At 40.2% G+C, this 20,754-nt stretch overlaps 2 protein-coding genes across 10 annotated transcripts in view; both read right to left on the reverse strand.

Moving 5' to 3' along the window:
* The window catches only part of LOC113163493 (nebulin-like), a 50,133-nt gene extending 48,791 nt beyond the window's left edge, over positions 1–1,342 (reverse strand). For all 8 annotated transcript variants that reach the window (XR_003298904.1, XM_026362182.1, XM_026362184.1 and 5 more), the window contains exon 1: positions 525–1,342. The gene's annotated coding sequence lies outside the window, so the exon portion shown is untranslated. The remainder of the gene's footprint in view (positions 1–524) is intronic.
* The window catches only part of LOC113163580 (LIM zinc-binding domain-containing Nebulette), a 77,487-nt gene that overhangs the window by 53,019 nt on the left and 3,714 nt on the right, over positions 1–20,754 (reverse strand). For both annotated transcript variants that reach the window (XM_033326816.1, XM_026362333.1), the window contains exons 3-4: positions 4,723–4,807; positions 1,349–1,456 (exon numbers count right to left, since the gene is read on the reverse strand). In XM_033326816.1, the coding sequence (XP_033182707.1) occupies positions 1,349–1,456; positions 4,723–4,807 (193 nt within the window). The remainder of the gene's footprint in view (positions 1–1,348; positions 1,457–4,722; positions 4,808–20,754) is intronic.

The raw sequence follows: 20,754 nt of genomic DNA on the forward strand, positions 1-20,754 counted from the left end.
CGGGAGAGGGGCAGAGCAGGAGATAGCCAGGCAGAAAAAGATAATAAAAACAGAAGTGAGGAGGGGGCATGTAGAAAAGCAGATAAATGGAAAGGTACAAGGAGAGAAAGGGAACAAGAGCAGGAAGGAACTGATGAGCCCAATTTGAAGTAAGATGGGACAAATTATATTTGAAAAAAAATTGCCCAGGCTTCTTTGGGTAAATGATAATTATGGTTCATTTCAGAGTGTAATAATTCACATCAGTGTGGCTATTGTGACTCAATAGGTCATGTTCATACACTGTGAGGAATCATGGTCAAGGTGTACAGCCCACGCTCCATGAAAAAACGAACTCAACTGTTCAGCTGAAATCCATTTAAAACAAGACGTGGCTACTACAAGTACAGAGAGGAACTACTTTCAGGAAACCTCTTAGCATTTTTGCACAGAATGAGGGTTGCATATCTTGGGCCATCTTGGACGATCCATTTAATATTATTAAGTATTATGTAAATATATATATAGGAAAATAAACACACTACCTTGACATCTGCTGCTGAGGTATCACTGGGTCATCAGGACACCCATGTTCACCATCTGTGTGCACACTCTCACTCTCTCACACATCACAGACACAAACCAAAACCTCAAATAGTAATGTTAATGTAACATGTAACAAATTACATTTGTTTTCTTTGTGTAAATATTCAACTAGGACTACACTGTTGCCCTGTTTTCAGCATTATTCTGAGACAAACACTAGCATACGTTGGTTTAGCGTATGCTAATGTTCCATCATGCAATGGACCCTACTGTTTTTGGTTTTATTGTGGATTTATAGTGGTTATTGTGGATATAGTGGATTTATACACTCAAAAGGATAAATCTGCTCAATCATAAATAGGAAGTGATTTTCTGATGTTAAATTACCCCTTGAAATGTGCCAAACAATAATAATATTATTTCTTCCAAGGTGTTAAATTGCCTGACCAATAGTCCAACATACCAAAATATTCATAAGAATGCATAAGGACATGTTGTCTTTTGTTAGAGAGTAATATTTTCAATACCAAAACAGAAAATATCATGGTTACTTACACTTACTGGTTGGAGAAGATGCTCCTCTTCAAACGTGACACCGTCAGCACCAGAGGGCTTGATCATGTACCTTGATCATGTATAGACCTTTTGCATGTGTGTTTGTGCATGTGTGTGCGAGACCATGCTTACTGACCAAAGTGCACCCGTCCCTTCCTCTCATGCATTTCACTTAAACACACATATACCAACATACATACAATTCAGTCTCATACAACATAGTGTGCCGTATACTGTATCTCTGTGTGTACTATATGTTTACACATACGTTACTGATCTGCTCCTGAGTCCTTCTAAGTCTCTGCATCTCTGGAGTGTCGGACACAATGCTGAACCCTCGACCTTTACTCTCCTCAAAATCCTTTTTATACTTCACCTGCAGGAGAGACACAAAAACAAAAACACTGAATATTAAAAGAAATATTCACTCCAAACTATATGTGGTACAGGTAAAATCTAACTTATTCTTACTTAAGTACAAATTGGATGATTTTATCCATTTGGACTACAATCACGCATAAAACTACACTGTTCTATGGTTCTGTGTACTGTGTTTGGTTTTAACCAGACCTGTGTGAGACAAAAACGATTTAGCGTGCTAAGACATCAAGAGCAACAATAACCTGGTTCATGAACTAATTAACCTGACAACTGAAACCTTTAATTGACGTTACAGTGATGCAATAATATACTATATTAAAGTATCTGAGGGTGGATTTTACATTGGATCTTCGTGCACAGTTGAAATAATTACACCACTCAGCATTCATAGAGACCGCTGCTACAGTCACCTTCACACAGCATGAAAAGAACTTTAAATACACCATAATTGCTCAACTGTATAAGTTGCACAGTGATATGCAGGATATGAAAAGGAAAAGAGGCTTTTATTTCTGTCTTTAGAACGTGATCTCCGCCTTCTGTTGAATTCTCAGTTTCCCGCTGACGTTTTTGGCTGATAATGTAGAAATTATATTTCAAGCGTTGGGTGTATTTAGAATTGAACAGTTGTACAGTTAAATTGCAATATTTGGTGCACCGTGTGAAATATGCCCACAGGATCAGGTACAGAAAACTGTCTAGTATAAAAAGTTATCCTATCTCCATAATTTGATATTGTTATAATGTTAATTCTTTACCACATATTTGCAGATTTTACTCAGTATTTTAGCACCACTCCCCTCTTCCAACCTAGTAATTCATTTCATTGAATGTATTGCTCTCACCCAAGCGTCCAGATGATCCTGAAAATGAGATATCTCCACATCATTGCTGCATCACTGCCCAACAGTCAACACAGGCAGTTGTGTTGTTACAGTGGTCCAGCTGCAATTCAATTCGACCTTCAGAGGAAAGACTGCAGCTCATTTGGCCCTAATGTCATCCTCTGGTGTCTATCAGTCATCAGTAACAGCCCATTTACCCTCAGCACAAAGTTACGTAAGGCTGTAAATTGCAGAAATATGACTCAGGCAGTTGAGGTGTGTGTGTTCTGGTATTCTGCTCTCACAGTGATTGTCCTAGTTCTCACTCCAAAGCAGATTAAATCCCTGTTCATCAATCACAGGCTCCCTGCTGAACTAATGTGACCAGCTAATGAGCTGAACCACATACGCAAAGAATAATAGCTGTTACTGCATTCACACTTACACCTACAGAAGGTGGAAATAAAGATTGAAGCAGGGAAACTGATGTCTCAGTTAGTTTTGTTTAATCTGATGGGTTTGGACAGTGAACCAGAGTCAGTGCACTGGTGACTCTCACTGGTATATTTAGTGGAGGAGGAGGGTACTAGTGAGAAATCCTATAGATATTAGGATAACCTCGGGAAGCAACATTCTTAGATAAGTGCTCCTGGAAATACTTCTGTGTCACGTGTACGTGAAAACTGACAGAGTAGAGAACATATTTGGCAAGAAAACACATTTGCCTAATCAGTATTTCAAATATAATGAGCTTCACCATGTAAAAGACTTGATAGTGATGCTGAAGTAGACATGGACAGAATAAATAAACCTTTATAAGAGCAGAGGAGGACACGTAAACACTCGCACACATCCCATGACAAACAGCACGTACCCTTCTGCAGACTGCTGAGTGGACATCTGTCCTTTTATGTTGCAGTCTGCCGGGCTCACACACAAACATGCGCACACACAGGATGAGGACATATGGCAGAGGAGTAGCTGGTACTTTCTCTCTCATACTTGTCCTCTGCATCAGTTTGTGTGTCAGTAATTCAGCACCGTGACTCATCTTTGCTTCAGGATGCAGAACTGTCGGATCAGCTTCTGCTGACACCTGAGCATTTGTTTTCATCTCCACGCAGTGCCAGAGGCCAGAGCTATGAGCCAAAAACCTGCTTTAAACCACATTAAGTGTACATAGACCAAAGTAAGAAAGTCTGAATGTACAATTCTCCTGTGTGAATAAAAAACACCTAGAAGTGCACATTAAACGGTGTTAACCATTTGAAATAACAGCAGTGTTTATGCATAGTACCCTCATTTCAAAACACCATGCTGTTTGGGGCACATAAGTCAGTCATGAGCTAACCAAATCTGTGAAAGATCAGAAACAAACATCAACAAACTGATAGTTAGCCACATAAACGGGATGACCAGGTTACAGTTTACACACTTTACACTGCAACCAGAGTTTTGGATAAAGGACTTGTTGACAGATGAATCATCAGAGATGATTATGTATATAAGAGTGATGGCACCGTATTGAGCAGAGAATAAGCTGTCCCACAATAAGCACACCACGTGATCTGTGAATCACACGTCATGGAGGTGGAGGTGTTATGGCTCGGTGTTATGGCTCGGGCATGTGTGGCTGGTTGATAGGAACAGGAGCTGTTGATAGTAGTAACAATACAATTCTGAAGTGTATAAACACATCCTGGCCTATACTAAGTTAATGAGAATGCATTTGAAATCTACAAACTACAGAAAGAAAACAATCCCAAACATCCTAGACAGACAGATGTCGGGAACATTTATTGTCAGCAGAGTCATTTTTACTGAAGTCAAAGTATCTGAGCTTGGTTTGGTGAGTATGTTACTGAACACCGGCTCTTGCCGTGTGTGCTGCGAATGCCAGGAGGCAGAGCTCAACTTCGGTTCACTCCAGCCCAATTTAACCTATGTTCACAGTGAAGTGCAAATTCTACAGCCAGTCGGGATAGGTCTGGCCTTTCCAGGAAGGTTTTTGTGGAAATGACATCTGACTTGACACTGTGGTGCCCTTAAATGGACAGTCTATGTCTATGTTTAAACAGGACATGGTGAAACTATGAGGTAAAAACACCCTTAAATAAAACTTGATAATGTGCCACTTCAACCAAATATAAGTCTTTTTTATTACAAATGTCAAATTCTGGTGTACAGCAGAACACAGATTAATGATTAGTGTTTATACCAAGTTGTATTCTACCTCCATGATGATTCAGCAGAAAATAACACCCAAGCCAACCTGGTCAGGGTGCACTGACATCATCCAAACAGGATAGAGATGATGACTATTACAGGTTTCACTAGACTCACAAGTCCTGATGTCTGTGTGTGTGTGTGTGTGTGTGTGTGTGTGTGTGTGTGTGTGTGTGTGTGTCTGTGTGTGTGTCTGTGTGTGTGTGTTCACCTGGCTCTGTAGCTCACTCTGCTGTTTCAGTCTCAGGTTCTCTGGTGTGTCGGCCACAATGGTGAACGACGTCTTGGGGTAATGTCTGGAAAGAGAAAGAGCATGTTTGCATATGTGAAATGTTGGATTGGCTATTTTAACTATTCATGATCAAAGATGGAGAAAGTCAAACACAGAGGAAGCAAACGGAGATGGCTACCAATTAAAACTACTGATCAGTATCGTTAAACTAGGATTGCTGAATCCTACAGAGACTGGACACACTGACCTCTGGATATGACTGTAAATACAGAGCTCTTTTTACATAAATACAAATCAAGAGGAGCCACAATTTCAATGTAATGGCAGAGAGAGAGACCAGGACTGTGAACTGAGGCAGTGTGAATGAAGTGGCTGCGATGTCAAAACTCAAGGACTATTAAGCAATAATAAACTAATTAAATACTGCAACTCTCATTTGTGAACCACCGAAGTGTTTTGTTTAATTCTAATATTACTGCATTTTACTATTTGCTGTTTCATTTGCTAGTCATAACAATTTAAATCAGTTTAAATACTCTCAATAAGTGCGTTAACATAGTAGAAGTACGAGTATCCTGACGTGCTGCACATATGAACACCTTATCCTGATATCAGAAACCTGGATAAGTCCATACCACACACTGGACATGCTAGCTGGAGTACTGATTCATACTGTGGTGTGTAAACTCCTGATCCAGTGTCTACTGTTCTCACAGGTGCATTATCAGCTCAGGTCAAGCAATAGTAAATAAACTCCACTGCCACTGACAGGGAGAACATTGCAGTCTGACAGTCATGTGACCACCCACTCAGGTACTAAACTGCACACAAACAAAGAACAAGTTGTCACATTCACACGCATGCATATTTAACTAAAGCGCAGTTTTTTGCAGTTCTATAATTGCACAGGCTGACATCATGATTGTGTTTGGATTCATTGTGCAGCATTAGATGGTAAAGGTCATTTTAAAGAAACCCTTTCTATACTGAAAGTGACCTTAGTGAGTTAATGACCCACCAGGATGACGACATTAACAGGAACGATAAGCCACTGTGAGGCCAAAGACATAAAAACCAACAATGTGCCATAAATCACTTTATCTCACTTGACCTTTTGGCCTCTTACAGTACAGCCCTTCACATATGGATTTGGGTCTCTTTGGTTCTACAGTAAACCGGTATCAGTGAGTCCTGCTTCAAAGCTGTTATCTGCAGGAACACGCAGCATGAGGCACAATGAGCTACTGATGGAGCTCAGAGACAACAGTATGAGGGGGTGGATGGGAGACAGAGGTGGAAAACACTCCCACACCTTTGAAGGTATTTTTGTTACTACCAGCTTTCAGGCCAGGATGAGAAACCCTCTGCCGTCTTTTAGTGCAGTTTAGTTAAGAAAGGAACTGTAACTTACTTTCACATCAAGCAGTGGTTTAGCTCATGTTCTGAAACTGTTTTGTGAATGTGAACTGATCTAAAATGCTGCCTCAGTAAGTAAAGGTTTCACCAATGCTCATGACATATAGTGGTATCTTTAACAACTTAACTGCAGCTTGGAGCCCAAGCAGCTCCTCAACACTGTCGGCCCTCAAATTTTGCCTAAAGGTCACTCAGTCGACTCAGAAGACTCTGTGACCACTGCTGCTCTTAGCTAATGCAGTTTTTCTGTTCAGAAGATGCCATGTACAGTAGATGAAAGACTTCTAGAAGTCACCTCCTGCCACCTTGTAAACTCGCGCAAACTGATGCCTGTCCACTGATTCATACTGAAAGGTTCACTTGTGCTTTTCTGACTGTGATGGACAGTGGGTGGACAGAACAGAAACATTAAAGATATTTAGCACAAGGAAGTGAATCACAGACACAAAGGCAGCTACAGAAAATGAGTCATTTTAAGGTCTCGAAAGAAAACTCAAATCAAGATGACGTGTGTCAAACAGAAACACTGTTATAGAAAAGGAGACAACACAGTATTTAAATACAGATTACAGCTTTACAAATGGCCGAGGAGTTGACTCAACATCTCTGACAGCCTCAACAAAAGACACTACTGGCAGTCGACTGGTTACTGTACATGCCCCATAACTGCCTCTCTTACACCCTCATGTTTGCTGCCTGCTCTTAAGCCAAACACAACATAAAAAGACATATATTATTATGATTCCTGCCTCAGCATAGTTCAAGTTGGAGCCTCTCTTCCTGATCTCTGTAATTCTCCAGTCAGCCACCAGAGGCCCTCACGCTTTCCCTCCATTCCCAGTCACCTGGCTCCCACCTTACCCGTTTCCAATTTCCTCCAAGTATTTAGACCTGCTCATTTCTACCAAGCTGTCAGATTGTTAAGTTCCCAATGATTAATGTGGACCAGTATCTACTGACCTGCATGTTTTAGACCTCTTACTTGTTTACCTTTTCCTTTTGCCTTTCACCTGTCTGTTTGTAACTTTTTGTCCCTGTCTGTTTTCTCTGACTTTTTTGCCTTTCAGGATTGCCTTTTTGATTTGTACCTTCCTACCTCCCTCCAATTCAATTCATTATAAATTGTCAATCTGTTGAACATCTTTCAATTAGCTGAAACTTGGTGTATTTTCCAACAAAAATAGCAAAAAAACAAATCAAATACACAAGTGATGAAGGCAGAAAAAAAAACATTTCTATGTTTTTGCCAACTTCCTGTTGATCAACTCATCTACTCGTCAATAGATTATTTCAGCAGTAAAAGATTAATCAATGCAAAGACGAACAAGAAAACCTATTTACTTTCCTGCAGGTATAAACTTTAATCCCGTCTGCCTATTTTGAATTATGGATTACTCATTTACAGTCACTGTTGAATTACAAGAGGCACTTCTTGCTACTCAGGTGTTTTAATGTTTATTTTTAAACAATAACTAGCTTTAAATGACTGTCCCTGATTTTACCCTTGACACTTTCTTAGTAGACATAAAAACACTTATATACTCTCATACACTGGAAGAAAAAAAGCTCCTACATTCTAATTTACTAATACAATTGGTTAGAAAGGGAATCGGTTGCAGGGAGTGAAATGGCAGCTGACAAAGTCTGTGTTCATGTAATATCTCCTTGTAACTTCTGTGATCTCTGCAGTTTAGAAAGACTGGAGGAGCTTTTGACAACACAGCACAAAGATAGCGTCCACTCACTCCACTGAGCAGCTCTGCTCCTCTGCTCCTGATTCATGCAGCCTTGTAGCTCTTTGTGTGAGTTTGTGTGAGAGAGAATCATCGCTGCCAGCAGCATATTCAGCAGCACTGTTTGACCACTCCACTGAACTGTCCTTCACTCCTCTCTTCCTCCCACTTCACCTCTTTCTTCCTCCCACTCTCATTTTCCCTCTCCTCTCCCACACGCTCACTCTCACTGTCTTTATCTCTCTCCACTACTGTAGACAGTCGGTGTTTAAAGAGATGCTCTAGTACCCACACAGGATGGACGCTCTCTAAAAATGTAGCATTTAAACTTCACTCATGATGGACATGAAAATGGTAATTCTGCAAAATCTGACTGTGCTGTTTGTTTAATGTTCAATCCTTCACCTCATGCAATAGATTTGAATTTATTTCCCTGAACATTTAAACAAAGACAGTGGCAACTTTAAACATACATGTGAGCAAACTTCTAAACATTTATCACTTTTGTCATATTTCATGAATACACAAAATCAGGAATATACATTTTTATTATCAAATACTATCAGATTTTCCTTAAATAATCAATTAATCAAATAATTAAAATGTCAGAACCAAATGGAAAATGCATAAGATATATATCTATATATCTATATATATATATATAGTGAAGAAAAGAATAGGGAAATGTTTGGCCTTACCATTTGTAATATTACTTCATATTAATAAATTGTCAAAACACTTTTTGTCAATGTACTAATTACTTGTCCTTTATGCTCTACACAAATATATGTATTTTAATGAAAAATTTGCTCTACAAATGGGCTCTACTGAGTTCAACGTCATTGTGTTGTGAGCTAGCCAGTGTTTCACTACTGTAATACCTCTGATGTTACCACCTAACCCTGTTTGACCCTAGAAGTCACCTACAGTACACAACAGAAATCTAATACACCCTCAGGTGCCCTAACAGGTGAATCACACGTTACCTGACACCAGGCTCTCCTTACTGATTTATACATAGGAATCACAAAGTCACAAGCAGCATAATGTCACAGCTGTAGTAGACGCTGTTGTTTCTGCATTTACACAATAATTATAATGATGATCATCATCATGGGGTCACTGTACATGTCTGTGACTTTTAACTGATCATCAGCAGGGATCATAAACAGTCATCATATCTTTGCTCGTCTGTTTCTCTACAGCTCTTGTTAGTCTACAGTTATAATGAGGCTATTACAGTGTGAAAAACCCCACACAGGAGTTTCCTTTGAAATGTTACTGCTTCTGCCTCTCTGAGTGAAGTTTCAGCTTTAGTTCAAATAAATTGTACTATATATGTGCTATTTTCTAAAACTGTTACTTTAAAGTTTTCAGACTAAATTCTGTTATTTCTTGAAGTCCAATAATAAAACTACTTCAAGTTGATTTTTCAATTAGTTGGGAAATCAACAAAGTCAACTTGTATCTCCCACCTACATGAGGAAAAGAATTCCTAAAGAATGAGGAGTAGGGTGGGAGGAAAGGGGACACCAGGTTAGGATAGGAGCAGACAACCGTGAAACACCACATCGTCCCGTGTAGTTCAAATGTTCTGGATTCAGTCTGACTTGGCACAAGTCCTTCGTAGAGACCATTCAGGAATGGAATTAGACACTTTATGTATTGCTTTAAGTTCTTTGGATGTAACAAAATCTAATAAATGTCAGTAACATTTTGTGTTTGCACTGTTTGTTTCTTATTTTCCATCTCCTTCTGTCATAGCCTCTCTCCTCTATTTATTTATTCTATTATTTCCAACAGCCCCTTTTTTTCAATTCTGCTACTCTTTTTACTCTTTTTTTTTTATATAAACACTCACACAAACTAATTTCGTCCTTAGGTTTCACTTCACCTGCTCCCGTTGCTCCTGCCAACCATGGATGCTTTGTTCGTTTGGTACAACCCAATCCTTTGAGACAAAGGCCAGCTCTGTGGGACATTGTTCACACACACACACACACACACACACACACACACACACACACACACACACACACACACACACACACACACACACACACACACACACACACACACACACACACACACAGAGACACACAAGGCTAGCCAAGATAACTCTGTGCTGGCTTAATAGGCAGCTCAGACAACAACTTAGTCTGTGTGGAGTCTTTTACAGCCAACTTACATCCAGACGCCTGCAGGAGACAAACAGACCTGTCTGCTCAGTTCTTTCTAAAAGATAAAATCAAACTTTCTAATGGACACATTTTCACAAGACCTATAGAACCTACTCAGACAAGAACTATGTTAGCTCCCATGCATACAACAATTACATATGGAGCTAAGATTAAATAAAGCCAGAGGCAAAAATAAAAACAGAAATCTAATGTTATTATCACAGTCCAGTTCCCACATCCTCTAAAATAAAATCCTTAGCTAAAAACACTAATAGGCTTTACATCTTACAGATCCAGCACTTGTCAAGCTAAAGATTTTAATTTAGTCTTTTAACAGATTTGAATTAAACTTGAATGAGTTGCGACCCTGATAATGAGCACTAGCAGCAAAGTTAAGAAGCTAGAAGCTGCAGTGCAAAGAGCTCAGAGTGACGTGGTAATGAAACCTGAAAGGACATGGAAATATTGAACGAGTTATGTAACATAACAGCTCTCTCTGTGTTTCTCTCGCTCTCTCACACGCACACACACACATTTTGGATGAAAACTAATTACACACACTGCTTTACAAACACTAAGTTGTTTTGTACCTCCCTCATCTACAACACTGGCTAAATATAACCCCTAAAGAAAACAGGAACATGCACACAAGCAGTGTCCTTTAAAGCATTTCCAATAATACACTAAGACACATCCTGTCTTTCTGTACCACTGCACGGTTAACACACCAGATTTACAATGCACCAGAGTGTGTGTGTGAGTGTGGTGCACTGCAGTGGGTGTGTTGTGGATACACTTTTAGACCCACCATTGTCTATAACGTTGCTGTGGCATTTGCCAGACGACAACAGTCTCCTCACTCCCGGCAGCAGTGACGCACAGGAGTCTAACTGAGCGCTGAGACACACACGCTGCATACGTGAGGTCCAAAGAAAAGCAGCCTCATGTTTGCAGATTTAAATTCAAATCCTGCACATTGCTTTTTTAACCAATCAAATTTATCTTTAAAACATGTCACATGCCACATTTTAACATCTCCAACAGAATATTTAGCCATCAGAAGTCAAGTTTAAGTTATCACATTTTACGTCAGTGATTTAGGGATGTCCCAATCTTTTTTGTCCAAAAACTTATATAAATTTTTATATTGTTGGGTATTTGTGGAAACAGATTCTGATCTGTATAAATTCAAATTAATCATATGATAAGTGACACAAGTGAGGAGAAAACTTTACTGTTCTGTTAAACAGAAACTCTTACCCCATTTGTGGTTGTATAGATCTGTTACAGAGTGGTGGTTCTTGTCTCACAGACTATCTTTGGTCAAGTACAAACACTGCAGACACTGGTTTGCAGAGGTCACATCAACATGTTTTCTATACTGCTACTGATAATGAACCCCACAGTTCAGCACATCAGTGAATTTTGTATTGATTAAACAGCTTACTGATGCCAGGTAGGAGCAGGAAACGACTACTGGTTGTTCATAGCGTCACTGTGGCTACACCAGTGAACCAGGCTTTCTGGATAACGGGAGATGAGCCAGGCACACCACAGTCAGTCCCCATCACTGTCAGCAACAACACAAACATCACATGGATGGGAAGCTGGTGCCTCGTGTTCTCATACTGACAAGTAGGACAAGTTAGTTCCTTTACTAACCGTCGATGCACAGAACAAAGTGACATAAAGCGACATGCATGCTCTTTTGATAGAATCACTGTGAGGGGGAAAGATGAAGAGGAAGAAGAGAGGGCAGGAACGACAGCTGAGTGTGTGTATGAGTGTGTGTTTCTAGTGTGTGTGAGCTTGCTGGTCAGTCTGGATGCTCTCCATCTTCCTGCTTAGGTGTTGATGAAAATCTCAGTGTGGGCTCAGGATCGACTTGGCTATTACAACCTCGATGACATTTCAGCATCATAACACACGCATACATTTAAACCATATCTGTAGACTCTTATTGTCACAGCAAAGCACTAGTTCTCTGCATGTTTAGAACAGTTACACAAACATGTAATATTTTGTGCAAAATATGCTTTAACACCTAGTTTTGGAGGTGCTGCATTAAAATATGATGGTGCAGGGTCCTTAATAAATTATTTAAAGATACTGTAACAGCATGACATAGTTCCAAATTTTCTTCCATTTTGCTATTGATGTTTGCTCCAACATTAAATCTACTAATAAAGAGACTTAAGACTGACACTGCTGCTAACATGGTGCAACATTTGACTGATTTAGTGGCCAGAGTGACTGCTGTAATATACAGTTAATTTCTAATTCTCCAACATAGCCAGTGGTGTCAGCTCTTAGTGAGCATTACATCAAGTCAACATAATTCAAAGCCAAAGCAAACTCTAAAACACATCCAAACAAAGCACTTAGAGCCAAGGAAAATATTTAGTGAAAGTCTCTAAGAGGATATATTAGATCATCACCCAACCATAGAGCAGATAAATTAATAAAATGCTGTAAAAAATTTAAGACTTGGCAACAGCAAAGGCAAGATGTGCAGGGGAGGAACCAAGATGTAACACTGCAGTAACAAGGTCTGTGTTTCACACACATACACACACCTTTATTATATCCCAGTTCACAGGCAGTTCACCGGCAGTCTGAGATGCTGTTCTGACTGCTGCAGAGTCACTTTCCATAAAAGAGTCTCCACCCCTGAGCTGACTGTGCTCTGATGTCCTCACATCACAGCCTTCTCAACTCTTTAAGGCACTGGTGTGGGGCAGAAACAACAAGTCAACCTAATCAATTACAACTGATTATGCAACATCCTTGCATTTTTGTATTTTTGTGTGTCAGACAAGAATTCAATGGAAGACTCCCTCTAGCAGACTCTAATGGTAAGCATAGCAGCCTGCGTTCCGGGACAGTACACAGTTTAGATCATCTGTGTTTTGGGAAACAGTGAGAGCCCCTACTGCATCTAAAGAACATCAGTATAGTGATATAAAGTGACAAATGCACTTGCACTAGCTTTTTTCATTGTTTAAAGCGTAAAACATCAGTACAGAAGTCAAACTAACCTGCAGTTGTTGTTCATCTGCCTTTGTCATAATCAGGGTTGTAATGAATAACACAGACAGTGTAACAGCTGAAGGACATGCTGATCACTGCTCTCCACCACGCTGAGTCCTTGCTCTACAACCAGTGGCCTAGTTTGCCATTAGACACACTGCTGCATGTATACTCCCCCAGGCATGGACTAATGCACAGAGTGTGTGGCACTGAGAGAACAGTGTGTATGTTCATGCTACATCACTGCAGCCACCAGAAATAATCAAAATCACCTTCGTCATCATTAACTGTGACTCGTACTGCCTTAAACCTGCAAGACTGGTTCTTATTCCAAATGTGTTTTCTCAGCGTTGGGTCTCGTCTCCACCCCGCTGTGAGTGAGTCGGTGCCCTGCTGCGCCACAGCGTCGCCTCCGCATCAAACCTGCTCGATATTTACAATGTCTCACTCGCTGTGCTTGTCAGGAATCTTCAGCACATGAAATCATCTGCTCTGCTTAAATCAAGTTAGAACAAAAGGAAAGACATTCCTCGACAACATTATCGTCAAAAAGATGTAAACAAACAGTCAAATACTGTATTTACTAGAGTTGCCCACAAAGTTCTGTGAATCTGTGTATGGCTGACTTTGAGCCTGAAGTTCTGCTACGACTCATGTTTAATTACTTCAGCTTCATCGCCAACATTTAACACTTATACCCAGCTCTCGTGTTATTCTGTCCTGATAAAAGGCCATGACAAATGAGGGGAGTTAATTCAGGCTCTGCTTATTTAAGAAGGAGATAATATCATCATAAGGATTTAATAGCTCGCTGTCGGGCTGATCTACGGCTGCGATACAAAGAGTTCAGAAGTAAAGCTTCTGACTTAAAGAGAGCACCACAGAGAACGACATGAATAAAGACATTAGATTTCCTCAAGGAACATCATGAGGCAAACAACTCAGGAAAAAAGCCATTTACTAGCAGGTGTAAAGTATAATCTTCTACCTTATTTAAAAAAAATGGATTCCCTAAAAGGATTTTCAAATGTATTATTATCCTGCCTCCTCAGTGGGAAGTCGACCTTACTCTATTATCTAATTACTCAAAATAAATTCAAAAGCAGGCATTTAAACATCAGTCTAATCAGCTCCGTAATCGCTGGGACCGTTTCCATATTCTGCAGCACAAATCCCCCTCATCTCCTGCTCGACTCCAACTTGTCACATCAATTCACCACCCTACTCATGTTTCTATAACATCCTCTCATCTTTTACTGACTCCAGGAAGCTACAATCACTTCCCTTTTAGCCCTTACATTTTAAGAATTTGCTCACATGCAGGTGGAGGAGGGCAACAGGTTTATCCTGGTGATGCTCGAACGCTCCACAAGCTCTATATCTGTAAAGCTGAAGTGAGTAATTAATTAAACACAGCATCCTCAAGTCTGTGACTGTTGATCAGACCACAGAAGAATTTTGAATATATTAACATAACGTGACCGTTTAGAGAAAAACTATGAGGATTTTCCACAATGTTTTATCATATATTAAGTGAACAATGCAGCAAATATGGAGGAAAACTATTGGCAAATGTATAGACAGTGATAATAACTGTTGGTTGCAGACTTTAAGCTCTGTTGTCCTTGGCCAAGGTTTTCTGTGTGTTAATTACACAGAGAACAGATGAAACATGTCTGATAAAATAAACCTTACCACAAACCACCAGAATATAAGCTAAAGCTAGTTACTTCCTAATTAGAAAAGCAGCCCCTCCAACGTCTTTGTCTGGATTCCACTGCTGACTGCGGTTTTCCTCACAACAGGAAGAGATAAGTCCTGAACTTTCAACAGGGACAGAAACTCAGACATACAAATCAAATCCAAAATATGAATAAACATTATCAGAGTAACTCTGTCTGTGATTAAAGCAGATGTAAAGCTGCCGACTGCAGGACTTAAGGATTTATTCTACATTTATCTTTTATCCAAAACAACTTGAGGCTCTGTGTCTCACAATGTCCAAATATGGACCAGAGGAAATGGGGATCAAACCGCTGAACCTATAGTTGGTGGACAATCTGTTTTACTTCCTGATCCACGGCCACGCTGCAGTAACTGCTGATAACTACACTCTGCAGGTGACGTTAGTGCTGTGTGGACAGGACCTTTGTCTTTGGTTAAATGAGACGGGAGTCTCACTCAGCAAGTTTTATAAATGTGTTTTATGTCTTTATTAAAGAAGAAATAATACTGTCTCCATCCATGGATAGATGGAAAGGAAATAACAGAAGAGTAAAGTAAATTAGACAGGAGAAGAGAGGAGAGGAAACAAATAGCGGTGAGAAAAGATATGGAAAGAAAAGGAAATAAGAAGAGAAGTAAGGTAATGAGACAAGAAAAAGGGTGAGGAAAGGAAGAGAAAGCTAAGGAAAGTAAAAAAGTAAATGAATGAAAAGGAAGGGAGAAAAGGAGAGGAAAGGTCAGCAGGTGAGACGAGATGAGAGGACAGGAAAGAAAAATAAAGTAAAGACACAGAGGAGGGAGAATAGATTATGAGAACGTGAAATTCAGGATGAGAATAGACCTGGACAGAAGACAGAGAGAATGCACAGATGAGGAGACGTGTAGTTCTGTCTCCTGAGAGCGTCCCCGAGTCTCTTCCTGGTGTGGTGGAGCTTTTAATGAGGAAACAACAGCACTCTACACAGAACAGTCTCGTCATTGGGCTGTTTATAGAGACACAGTACTTCCAACACCATGACACTGTCTCCAGTGATCTTTCCTCTCTGTCCTCTGTCTTTCTCCTCACTCATTCATGCGTAACACTTTCAGTCAGTCTTCAATAGAGCTACTCCTCATCCCCATGTCCTCTTTTCCTCCTTCTCTTTCCTCTCATGGTGACTGAGGCTCTCAGTCCCTCTCTGCCTCTCAAATCCTTCATGTTCCTCTTTATTTTTTTAATTAAAATATAAGTGTAACTCCGTCTTTGTCTCTCCTACCCCCCGTTCCCCTTCTTTCAGCAGATTCTCGTCTCGAACCGTAAAAAGATTAAACGAGGAGTTACATAAGTTTCCTGTCGTCGCATCTTTCAGCAGCTTTCTCTCTCAACACGCTGCACTCCCCATCTTTGTTTCTCACAGTCGGATTTATTCTCAGTCTCCCTTCTCTCCTTACAGACGCTCTCTCCTTCTCTCTGGAAGATAGAGCTGTAGTGTTTCAGTAGTCAGTTCTCTGCTCAGGCTAAATTCACTTAATGGGACAAATGTCAACAGTTCTCCTTAGTGTTAATCAACACTTTATTTTGCATAAATCATAACAAATTATGCTGGAATTTGGTGTTAGTGTAATTGCCTTCCATCCCTAAGCATGGGCAACGAAGATACTTTGATTCTCTGGAAAGACCAACCAGAGGGAAAAATCAGAGCAGGTGCAAGAGACATTTCCATCTCCATCTACCAGCCACTTTTCAGCTGTTTTTAGACATGCATGGTAACCTTGAACTTATCCAGACATAGTATCCAAAACATTAAAAGGGCTTTATCCAGCCAGCTCTCTATGAAGAGGCCTGAGTAAAGTCCAAATGAGTCGATGTGTGAACAGAGCAGGTCAGTGTCTGGAAAATCTACCATGAGCAAGTGGGTGTACCTTTATTGTTTCTATCATCCAACTAGCACTGCCTCGATGTGTGGTGAAGTCCTGCTTCCTACAAGCTCTGTAGGCGCCACCACTTGCTTAATGATGAGATGATCATGGAGGTCTTGAGCTCAACCAGTTTCAACATTTACTGTTAACACACTACCAAGAAACATACAGTACAGAACAGTAGTGGTTTTTCTGAAAGGCGCTGAATATTTGATCTGGTTTCTACAGTGTCTTTAGCCTCCACTTACTGTTTACAGAGCACGCAACAGAATTTTAAGCTCAGTATCTTTTTATGTCCACAACTTTGTACCTTTGACCTTTTTATGCACCTTTTTTATTGATTATCCAGTAAGAGGCTTAAACTGGACATAACCCAGGTCTCTGCAGTAGTGGGCAAGAACTTGGCCCCTGCAGCAGCCCTGTGGCAGCCAATATCAACGGGGCTCTGTTAACTTTAAAGCTGTGATGCAATACCAAAGCAATATTAACCCAACGGAAATCACGAAGCAGAGCAGTGGAGCCGTGTTGAAGGTCTTCCCTCAATGACACTCATCCTTCACCTGCTCAGTCTGCCAGGTTCAGATGCCCACAATGTAAATGATATTGTATCCCACTGCATAATCTGCCTCCCGTTCTGCTTTTCTGCTGCCTCAGTGAAGGAATAAGGACAGAAATGATCAGACTTCTCTCTGTGCTACTGGAGAACACAAAAAGACTGGAGTAATCTGGGTTATGTGGGCAGTTCTGTTGCATAACCACACAGTCTTTATCACAACAATCTGAGCTGAGAAAAGGCTGTTAACATGCACCCAACATGTACGACCAGGTTAACATCCACCGAGAAAAAGAGAAAGAGTCCTCTTCAGTGACCTCTTTAAGACTTGACTCAGCTCAGTTACATGTTCAGACAGCAGCTGCTGTGCATTGTTACATAACCAGATTTGATTATTACTAATTAGCATAAAGGGTTACTTAATTAAACAAAATAGCTCACATATGAAGACGCCTGTTATGCTGCACACTGTTTCTGTTCGGCAGTGATCTTCTGCACAGTGAGTTACATCACTGGATGTTTGTCACTAGTTAGCACACGGTGAAAAGTGTCTATGTAATGCAAGTGTCAGACAAGAAATGGTTCCTGCAGTGTTTTGTTGATATTTGATTTATAGGTTTTAATGTTATTCATCAAACAGATGCTAAAATGAGAAATCGACCCCAAATACGACACCCCTCCGGGCCCAGAGGCTAATCCTACATATCTGGGACAGCAGATAACTTAAAGTGGCTCACACCCACTGGTGTATTTTCAGACATATAAACTCAAATCATTTTCTTTCAGCAAGTTGTTCCCTTAACTTTATCAGGTTAACTGACCAAATATTTTATTTTTCTCAGTCCTTAGTGTATTTTCTTATATTTCCAATCAGAAATGTTAACAATGCAGCAAAGAAATGCAAGTTTTTTTAAAAACTAAATGTGCATAATCAAAACCCACACACAGAATCAGCAGTGTTCATTAAAAAGCTCAGAAGTCACATGGTGTCCTGGTTCAGGGCAGTCACACATTACAGATTAAAACTCAGACCAGGACCTGCTTTAGGAATCCTTATGTTTTCATGTAAGTGCATGTGCACATATGTCATGTGAAATGTTCAAGTCCCAGTGTAATAGGTGACAAAGAAAGGTCTGCATCATCACTGAAACATTACTTATAGTATGGGAAATTCTTCCCCATGTGTTTTTATAATCCTTCTCTATACTTGTAAACCCCCCTTTCTGTCTGCCTGCCCCTCTGGAGCTGCAGATAGGGTCTTAAGAAGCATGGGACCACAGGCATAAAATCCACAGACGTTGAAGTTCCCACTGAAGTGAAACTTTCAGAGTTACGTTTTGACTAAACCAAGTCTGCGGGCTTTCTGAGAAAGTCTGGTCTATTGTCCTCCAGGTTTTAAATGAGGTACAATTCATTTGGAGGTTCATGTTGTGACAGTTTATCTCACTTCAAATAAAGATCCGATGTGTGTATAGTGATGAAGTGACTTCCATATGGTTTTCCACCATTCAAGCTTTGACTTTGAGTTTTAACTGGGTTTTTCTTCTCCTGATTCTTCTTTGGTTTCTGTAAAGACTCGTGCTTCACCTGGATGGAAACTTGAATCTTGTGAGAAAATCTGGATTTGATGATGTGGTCTTCAGTTTTTTAAACATGAGTGCGCTAGTGCGTTATTTGTAAAACATGTGTGTATTAGTGGTTTACATGGGTGAAAAATAGACCCAGAGATTCAATAAGAGACTGTGCCCCTAGGCCAGAACACATTTGAAGTTGCTCTGTTTACACCTTTTTTTAAATAACACAGCTCAACAGTAGAAACTGTAATAAGATTATTGTAGAAAGTGCAGATTAATTTTTAGGAACAGGCCTCAAAACATTCAAGATGCAACGGAAACAGCAAGCTAGAGAGGAAATTATTATAAAGCCACACAGGGCAGGACTGAGGCTGTCATCACAGTGTTGACAGCAGCTACAGATCAGACACATGACACAAATAGCCAAGAAAAGCAAAGAGGCCAGGCTTTTTCACAACACACACCGGTTACTCAACACTAAACATGTCGCACCTCACAGAGAATCTCTATAATTACAGGATGCTGGTTAGTACACTGAGCGCTACATGTAGCACCGCGGTACAAAAGCACAACTCTCACTGATGAGCAACAAACTCCTGTACACATACAGACAGAGGAGATGAGAACTACTATAAAACCAACAGCAGCAGTGGAGGGAACTAATTACACAGTGAGTCAAAAAGCTCAAAGTGGTAAATTCAACAAATGAGGAAACAAGAACAGACAGAAGACTTCATCTCCTCCAGATTTCAATTTAAAGCTTTAACTTAACGTGCAGAATCCATCAATCGTTTACTGTGTTTTTATGTGATAAATCATCACAACGATTTCTTAATGAACAAAATCATCCTCCTCCAAAAAAATCCTGGTTATACCCTGTTAGAGTAAAAAATGAAATTAAAATTGGATTTAAACAGATTGTAAAGTGGTCAGTGGATGTGTACAATATATACAGTACTGTGTGTATAAGGCCACATCACACTTCAGATGTACTGAGAGCTCTTTCAGTTCAAGCAGCCGTGTTAAGCTGAATAAATAACCCTGCAGGTTCTTATTGATCTGCTGTGACATTCTTCAGCACAGGGCAAACACACTGTGACATAGTCTGTGAGCAAAGAAAAACACACAGTCTCAAACCATTAGCTCCAGCGTATGATACTGAGAGAAGAGCTCACCTGAAATGAACCTGCTGTACAGACTTTGGTGAATGCTCAAACATGCACGACTACAGATATTTTTACACGGTACACACAACATAATAGTGAGAAAAAACATGTTTTAAAGTATCTGTAAAACTGTAAATGATTCCCCACTCTAATTGTAAATTTTTAGCAAACACTAACCCACACTCACAAAAACATGATCCATTAACAGACGTGGTCTCTTTTCACCAGTGCTGAACCGAGAGAGCCAGGTAGCACGCATTAAGGCGTCTGCGCTACAGCTACATGTTAGTCTATATTCAAAACTTCATCAAGCTGTAAAGTTGTTTTCATAAAAGGTGCCAACAAGCATGGGTACCTTATACAACAAGTCTGAGTGCCTCGTTCAGGATTTCAGTGTTGTTTGTTCACATGAGGGTCAGAGAGGTCTGAGTGGAAACAAAGACGGTGTGTTCCACAAGCTGAAAGGAAAAGCTTTTTAAACCTCACAGGGTCAAAGGTCACTTTAACCCCTCCGTCATCAAGTCTGCTGTTGTGTGTGAGTTTATCTGTACGTACGAGATGTATGTAAGAGTGTGAGTTGAGTCAGCGGTGGGTTTGTCTGACAGTGTTTTTGTACCCTACAGTTTTTGTCTGGCTCAGACTAATTCTAACCCTAACTCTTTACCTCTTAAGCACCCTTCTCATCGTTTGTAAAAATGAATGCTGGTCCTCACAACATAGCCTAAGGACACTCTG

The sequence above is a fragment of the Anabas testudineus genome, chromosome 2 (genome assembly GCF_900324465.2).
Source record: "Anabas testudineus chromosome 2, fAnaTes1.2, whole genome shotgun sequence".
NCBI lineage: Eukaryota > Metazoa > Chordata > Actinopteri > Anabantiformes > Anabantidae > Anabas > Anabas testudineus.